The sequence below is a fragment of the Spinacia oleracea genome, chromosome 4, assembly GCF_020520425.1.
Source record: "Spinacia oleracea cultivar Varoflay chromosome 4, BTI_SOV_V1, whole genome shotgun sequence".
NCBI lineage: Eukaryota > Viridiplantae > Streptophyta > Magnoliopsida > Caryophyllales > Amaranthaceae > Spinacia > Spinacia oleracea.
In genome coordinates this window covers 18,508,278-18,516,108 of record NC_079490.1, presented here as the reverse complement: position 1 = coordinate 18,516,108, position 7,831 = coordinate 18,508,278, and the positions used below count along the sequence as shown (strand labels likewise).

Here is a 7,831-nt window from a genome sequence, read left to right as displayed (position 1 = left end):
ATTTTATTTCTCGCCCCCCCAACGTTGAATTCCTGGTTCCACCATTGTGTAAGGCTATATAAGCCCCATTTTAGAAATTAATAACAAACTTCCTCATTTCTCTACTCTTCCTCTTCTTCCCCAAATTCTGTTTGATTAATAATTGATTATATATTCTTAAGGGCTTACTCTTATTCTCATGTCCTCTTAATTGATCAATACTGATTCTCATCTCTTAATTGAGGGTGGATCAGTGAGTGTGAAATGTTAATAAGCTGAGTGTATCATCCAACTACTTCCTCCATTCTTATATATACACGACACAATAAAATTTTAGACACTATTCATACAACCTCCTTTTGACTTTCTTTTGTGGTTTATACTTAAGTAAAAAATAGTCGTGTAGGATTTTCTTAGATTCGTCTCAATAAATATTTTTTAAATATCAACTTTTTATAATTTTTTCTTATTCAAAATTGAAGATATTAATGTTTGAAATCGTGCATTGGCAAATGTGACTAAATAATTGTGTCATTTAAATAAAAACAGATGAAGTATTAGATAGACAATCACAAATGCAAGAGAGGAGAATCTAGAGGGTTTTACCCTACAAAATTTTACCAGATGTAACCTTAGCCAGTGACGCTAAGGAAAACTTGAGGAGGAACTTCGACTATAACAAAGCCATTTCTAAAAGCTAAAATGCACAAAAAAAAAACATTATTCAAAATTGAAAACCACGCATAATTTCAGATACTATGAATCATACTACGGAGAATATCACTTATGAGCTCTTTACTAGGAAAGCTAAACCTCAAAGTTCATTGTCACATTACACTAGAAGTCTAGAACCCTAAAACAATAAAATTCAGATCCCAAATTACACAGCGCAGCTATGAAAGATTCGCTACTTTGAGTTCATACGTGAACCCGCTTTCACTCTAGTCCTCAAAAGACAAATTTATGAAAATTATCAAGGACAATCGGCCAGCATTATAAATACACCAATATCTAATCAGAGGTCCGAATTATCAGCTTAAACTGAGAAAATCTACGTCAATTATACGCCTACCACATAACACTTAATGTAACACGACATCCACTAGTTTGTCCGGCAATAATCTCCTTCACTCAGCAACGCTCCTCAGACTTCACAGATTGACTCCTATCAGATCGAGCCTGCAATACACATAACATATTGTTTGTTCAGTGAACTAAAAAACACAAACAACACAAGTAGAGACTAATATGGAACATCAACAAAAGTATCATACAGCTGGTGAAAGTGATCGACTAGCACTCCTGCTAACTCTGCGACGAACTGGGGACCTGGATCTTGATAAGGATCTGTAAACAAAATAGAGCAAAACAATCCAAAGTCAGTGTTGAGGGATTGACTGCTCTACCAAATAGTCATGATGATTCATTCTGACAAGCATTCAACAGGATGATTTTGGACCTTCACACTCAAAATTATAAGTGAAAACACCAGAAGGGGGAGTGAGGGGAGAGCTATTTTGGACCAGAGCAAGAAATCCCAACCTTACCATCAAGTCAGCTCGTAGTGGAATCTCATGTTCACCAACGAGAGAAGCAACAAGTCCCAAAACCAAGTTTCGCACTTAAAATGCACTGAACAATGTATCTACCAATATCCTTTAAGTTTGCAATTTGGCTATGATATGCTTTGTGTTCCAAGACACTAGAGCACTTATGAGTTACGAGAAGAATCCGGCTCTTTCTTATTGAACCAAAGATTCCGTCAGCTAACACCCAAGAACCTCCGCCAAATATTATACCTTAAACACATATCCAGACATGCTTCCCAATATTAAACATGTCCAAAAAATAACAAAATACCAGCCTGGGTCTTGTTATATTTACTAAAATTTGTCCACCTTGGATGGAAATGAGCATGTTTGACGTGCAAAGAGATCCAAGCCCCCTTTGTCCAATCCCCAGACTGCCGCAAAGAGCTGGATTAAAGAAACAAAGAAGACAGCCTTCATAAACATGTTAAAACAATTTGGCAACACTCATCTGTTTCAAATATGATCGATCGTGTCTCAAAAACCATCAAAAGGCATGGTTAATTCCTGATATATCTAATATGGGAAAATTTATCTGATTTCCCCATATGATCACTTACAAGTTACAACTTATCCCTAGAAATACACGCTTTTATTTTGGGAACTCTGCACTAACTAACGTGAATTAAGAGGCTAAGTTTTTGTTTTTAATTAAGTTCCAAATTCAACAGATCTGAAGTGGGAAAGCACAATGTGATTAGATACGGTAGCACATGCATGCCACGTCTATGTTACTCGAATGCAGCTAGAAGTGTCAGAGACAGATACGCATCTTATATGAAATGTCTAAATTTTACCTAATTTTTGCCCAAATATGAAGTTTTTAAGCATCTAACCTCCTCCCTCTCTATGCATCCAAGTGTCAGACACAGCTTATAGTTTGGTATGGCATATACAAATGAACTACCTTCATGTCTCCAATAACCCCTCTTTTCTCACCAATTATAGTATTACACTACAAAATAAGTTAAGACATCAAAAAGTAACTTGGCACTTCCCTATGCCTTTTCTACTTATTGACAGAAGAAATGCAACCATTGGTAACATTAACAGGTCAACGCTTTAACTACCAGACTCCAAACTACAACAGAGCCACCCAACTGCAAATAAACGCATCTAACAGGCATGCTTTGAAAATGGACGAAGATAATCCGAGAAGGGGAAAGACAAGAGGAAGCAAACTGATTCCATGCAGAAGTCAAGTGATAAAAAAAAGGCAATAAAAATGGTCGATCATTCTTCTATAGTCTTTAAAACTAATCTACATAATCTTCCATATTCCACTCCAGAAGCACCCATTATGCAGTTGCTTGAAGAAAAATGTGAACAGGGAAATTTACCAAATAAAGTCGGACAAAATGTGAGCATAAATAGACAAAATGAAGAGGGAAGCCTCGGAAGAGGTTTCAAAAAATAGGAACAATCTAGCAAGAATTGCTAAATAATGGTTTTCTGACTTCTCCCTTCCTCTAAGGCTTCGTAAAAAGATCCACGTATTCTCGACGATCCACTCTTGCAGCACCCAAGACCAAAAAATACGACCAACACTTTTAATATACAGGTGCATACGGTTTAATTGCTGCTCCAGTCTAGTTTATTCCATTATCTGTAAGTCTGTAACTGGCTGTCTGGTATTATACCCTCTTAACATCTTTCACACAGAAACAAGTAAGAAGGCCTACTGTATTCCTGTTAATCGGCTGTTGTACTCCCGGAAATAATAGGACGATCTTACTCCGCATATCAGGAAAAAATAAATTACATTACATGTTTAACCAAGGTCAAATCAGGGGCAATTAGTGTAAAATGACTGGTACGTCTGGCTCATCACTAGAAGCTAAATCATACAACATATGTATCCTTCAACCGAGGTTAAATCAGGGATACTTCGTAAATACATAATAATGCAGCCACATGAATCTGGATGGCCAATAGAAGCTAGACATATACAACCTAGCTTCGTTGATGAACTATAACCAGATGTTGGTATAAGCTAAGCAGTTTACGGAAATGAACCAGATATATGACGCAATATTATGCAATCTTGTTAACCATATATGATTAGTCATTATACTTCCTTAAGGTGATTGATGAGCAAGAGTAACAGGAGCAACAGCATACCTAGAGCGAGAACGAGAGGGAGATCTCGAGCGGGACTTCGAAGGAGATCTAGAATAAGAACGGCGTGAGTTTCTTCGCGGAGATATACTGCATCAAAGGAGACTTTTCAGCATAGTTTCATTATCATAAAACCTTAGCACAAAATCCATCTTAAAACAAATAACAGCACCTGTGGCTGCGGCTGCGGCTGCGGCTTCGACTATAACTACGGCCACGGCTGTAGCTTCTGCTTCTGCTTCTCGACCTATCATCTGGACTCAGACTCCTCGAGTCCTCCTTCACCTGGAGATGTAAAATTAATGTGAAAAACTATAAGAAAACAGTAAATGCTCAATTTGAGAATCAATTTTTTTTGAGACGTACTCGGATATAAGCGCGAGAGAATGCATTACGAAATTCAGAATCATCCAGCTTCCTGACCTGCATAAAAGGGAACGCCTCATAATCTACAAGGAAAAAAGGCACTAAACAAAATTACCACTAAACAACAAACAGAACAAAACATCTTACAGCACGTTTCATATCATCATAACTTGCATATTCGACAACTCCAGCCATGCCTGCAAAAAGAACGCTTTATCAGGTCAAAAGGCACAACTGTACAACTAGAAGTATGCAGTGAACAAAACATCTCAACTTTTGAGGATGACCCTAAAGGCCTACACCACATATTAGACAACCAACATAAGTTCAAAAAAAATGTGAACTTTCAGATTTTCTGGTCCAAATTTCAAGACTTAGGCTTGAATCAACTTAATGCCGCAAGATAGTTAGCTCATCTCCAATATGCATGGTCGTCAGCATCTGTCACATGCTAGCTTGCATAAGGACTATGGGACTTTATCGGACGGGTAGAAAGATGGATATACCCAGTAAAGGCAGTTATCATTGTGGAACTTGAGTACCGTGATGCATTCCAGATAATACTAGGAAAATGTCAAAACCTAACACAAAATGCTAAAGAGTTTTTAAGTCGATTTAACTTTACAGTTGCTACCTAGACTTACAGAACAATATGAAAAAATTAATAAAAATCACACACATAGCCAAACCACATATTGAACAATCAATCACTGCCACTAATGAAAGAAACACTAGGTAAGAAGAAACTCAAGGATCATCATAAGCGCCAACTTACCACCATAACGACGATCCTTGAATACATCTGAAAAACAAACTTCTCCAGCTCGTCGCATGTGATCCTGATTATGATACAATACACAAATCAATAAAACAACATGAATAATAGATAGAAAAAATATAATGGGAATGGGAACATCGAACTCATGCGAGACACAAACTGCACAGCACAATGATCCCCAAATTCCCTCTAGTTTAAAAAGACTGTTAACACTGACCTTCAGGTCTTGCCAAGAAGCAGATGATGGCAGTCCAGTGACCATAACTGCAGAAACACCAATATAAGAATTTTGCATAGCTGTGAAATAACCAAAAAGATGTCACTAGCAAAGCAAGACTAACCTCTGTAGTCAGTGTGCTTGGGTGCTCCCCCTCTATAACTACTACCACTGTAACTGCTGCGATGGTCTGATGATGATGAACCTCGTCCACCATGAGCGAATTCCACCTGAAGTTTAAAACACCAATGTAAGTGATGCAAGTCTCATCAGCCAGAAAAAGAAGCACATGTAGACAGGCAGCAGAAACAAGGTTCCAAGAATACCTACCCGTAGACGATGCCCATCAAAATCATAACCATTTCGGCCATGCACAGCATCTTCAGCATCTCGTTCATCTTCAAACTGTAAAATATGGTTAAAAATAAACAATAACAATCCAACAAATTAGAGAAAGAAGCTATGAGTTACACAAACAATTCATCAATCTAATCCTAGATGTTTATCTTCTTTTCATAATTGTCCTCACCTCAACAAAAGCATAACCTGGAGGCCTTGGCGGAACCTTCAAATCAATTTCAACGATTGGGCCATACTGCATCAGAGCATAAAGAATTAGCGGCACTGATGAAGCTTATTTTACTCAGCTACCAGAAAATAGTTATATCATTGAAGGTCTGATAAAGAACCACAAACTAGACTCTATATACTGAGGTGGTCTGCCACTAACAGGTATGTTTTAATGCTAAGAACAATAACTTAACACAGGTAATTCCCCCCCCCCCCCCCCCCCAACACACACAAACCCTACCCACCCAAAAAAACACCCGCGTACACACTGTAATTTTTAATGCTAAGAACACTAACTTAACACCGGAAATTACCCCCCCCCCCCCCCCCCCCCTCCAACACAAACAAACCCTACCTACCCAAAAAAACACCCGCGTACACACTATAAGTCTATAAATTTGTCTCTCATGTTGAAAATTTCTTGATTGAGATGCAAGGTCCCAAATCTTCTCTATTTTATTTTGGCAAAGGTAGGATCATCATTCAGCCATTCCTTATTGAAATTGTACTCAAAGCATTATGAACCTACTGCACGGATTTTTTTTTTTTCTACGGACTTCACATGTATATAAAGTCATACATATCCCCAATCCTCAAGCTCAAAGAAACTAAATCATAAAGTATTCAAGTCTAACATGAAGGGCAAGAAGTTCTCAATTTGTAAGAGATTATATTTCATTTCAGGTACCATTATCAAAACCTAGAGCAATTCACATAACAAAATTGACCAACACTCATACAAAATACTACATTGTCAGTTCGGGCTGGAATCGCCACAAAGGAACCACATAATACATTATAAAGACCAACCTTGTAAAAAATATCCTCCACCTCTCTCTCCCGAATATCACCGGGAAGATTTCCAACATAAATAGTACGATAAATGCGTTTCGTCATAGCTGTCTTCAACCTTGAGAAAAGCTGCACAACAAAAATACAGTCAACTATTGCAAAGTTCCAAGAGGGGACATGGAAGAAGGAAAAAAAAACACTAGTCCTCTATACACATACTACTAATGTTATAACCGCAATGAACACTTGACAGAATCCTGAGAAATTTTTTCCCACAAAAACTACATTTCGGGGAAATAAATCCTTTAAACCAAAATTTAAAAGAACTTCAAAGAATTTATTTTTTAATAAACTAATTGTTCGAAAATCGAATTACCTATTACGATTTTAAATTCGAAAACTGGAAGTTAATCCAACAAAAATAAAACCAAGAATACATTTGTATCAATATTCGGAGCTAAGCTCTTGTCGAAAACTAGTTCTCAGTAATTCTAATTAATGTTATTAGGTTTAAGGGTAATAAATTGGGCAATCCACATTCAGAAAGATCAATTCAAACATAAAAAATTTGCATAATTCAGCCAATTACAATAAACAAATAAAATTGAAAAATTAAAATTAACCACCAAAAATTGAAAATTATGATATATCAAATAGAAATCAAGGTACAAGAAACAAATCACAAAATCAAATCAAAATATGACATAGAATCCGATTAATTCTAATCAACGATATTAAAAAAAACCTAACTTTTCTGCAACCAAGATAAGAAACAGAGGAATCAAATTACAAATATTGTTAATCAAACATCCGACAATAAATCAGAAGAGAAATTACCGAACTAAACTACTAGTACGATGAAAGAGTTAACTGAATCACTAATCAATTTTTAAAAAAATAATCGGAAAAAAAATATATCGAAGTTGAAATTATAGTTTTGAGCACGAAAGAATGAGGAGATTGAAAAACAGGAAAAACGAGAAGAAGACGTGTAGAGCGTACCGTGAAAAATTAGAAATTGGAAGTCTCTGGAAAGTAGTTTCGAGAGGAGAGAGAAAGTAGGGTTATATTAATACGGAGTATGTGACAAAAATGTAGAGACTTGGTTCGGTGCTTCACTGCTCTACGCTTTTATTGTGTACCATACGTTTGATCTTTGGGGATCTTAAAGCTTTCATCCACGCGCCACCATCTTGAGAGCGGCTTTTGTGGAGGGGTTTTGAAGCTGAGACTTTTAACCATTTTGTCGAGATCTCATTAGTGAGAGCGTTTGTTTTTTTTTTTTATTAGAAAAGAAAACAGCAGGTGGACTACCTGAAAAAGCATCATATTTAATGGCAAATTTGTTAAAAGGGACCTTTTATAACTTAAATTTTGCGAGAAAGGACCTTATATAATTTTTTTGTGAAAACACACCCTAAA

General features: G+C 36.7%; 1 protein-coding gene across 6 annotated transcripts; it reads right to left on the bottom strand.

The window, feature by feature from the left end:
- Positions 1–745: 745 nt before the first annotated feature.
- LOC110777181 (serine/arginine-rich splicing factor SR30) lies at positions 746–7,560 on the bottom strand. Of its 6 annotated transcripts, XR_002530353.2 has the most exons (15): positions 7,412–7,560; positions 6,428–6,538; positions 5,577–5,642; positions 5,378–5,452; positions 5,172–5,277; positions 5,048–5,094; positions 4,828–4,891; positions 4,200–4,249; positions 4,053–4,109; positions 3,859–3,971; positions 3,690–3,776; positions 1,878–1,955; positions 1,527–1,778; positions 1,254–1,326; positions 1,092–1,158 (listed from the first exon to the last, which is right to left on the bottom strand). XR_002530353.2 is itself a non-coding variant. In XM_021981790.2 (13 exons), the coding sequence occupies exons 2-13, from the start codon at positions 6,512–6,514 to the stop codon at positions 1,111–1,113; spliced, it is 873 nt and encodes a 290-aa protein (XP_021837482.1). In that variant the 5' UTR covers positions 6,515–6,538; positions 7,412–7,557; the 3' UTR covers positions 746–1,110. The 6 variants fall into 6 exon arrangements, 2 of the variants coding, with proteins under 2 accessions (XP_021837482.1, XP_056699224.1); XR_002530350.2 differs by having other exon boundaries at positions 1,527–1,955; XR_002530352.2 differs by lacking the exon at positions 7,412–7,560 and adding an exon at positions 7,247–7,398 and having other exon boundaries at positions 1,527–1,955.
- Positions 7,561–7,831: the final 271 nt, after the last annotated feature.

Bases quoted from the DNA above. Each gene is read 5' to 3' on its own strand.
- LOC110777181 (XM_021981790.2), bottom strand. From the start codon at position 6,514: ATGACGAAACGCATTTATCGTACTATTTATGTTGGAAATCTTCCCGGT. The intron at 5,643-6,427 runs GTTGGTCTTTAT...GCTCTGATGCAG, and splicing joins TGGAGGATATTTTTTACAAG to TATGGCCCAATCGTTGAAAT. The intron at 4,110-4,199 runs GTAAGATGTTTT...CCTTTTATGCAG, and splicing joins ATGATGATATGAAACGTGCT to GTCAGGAAGCTGGATGATTC.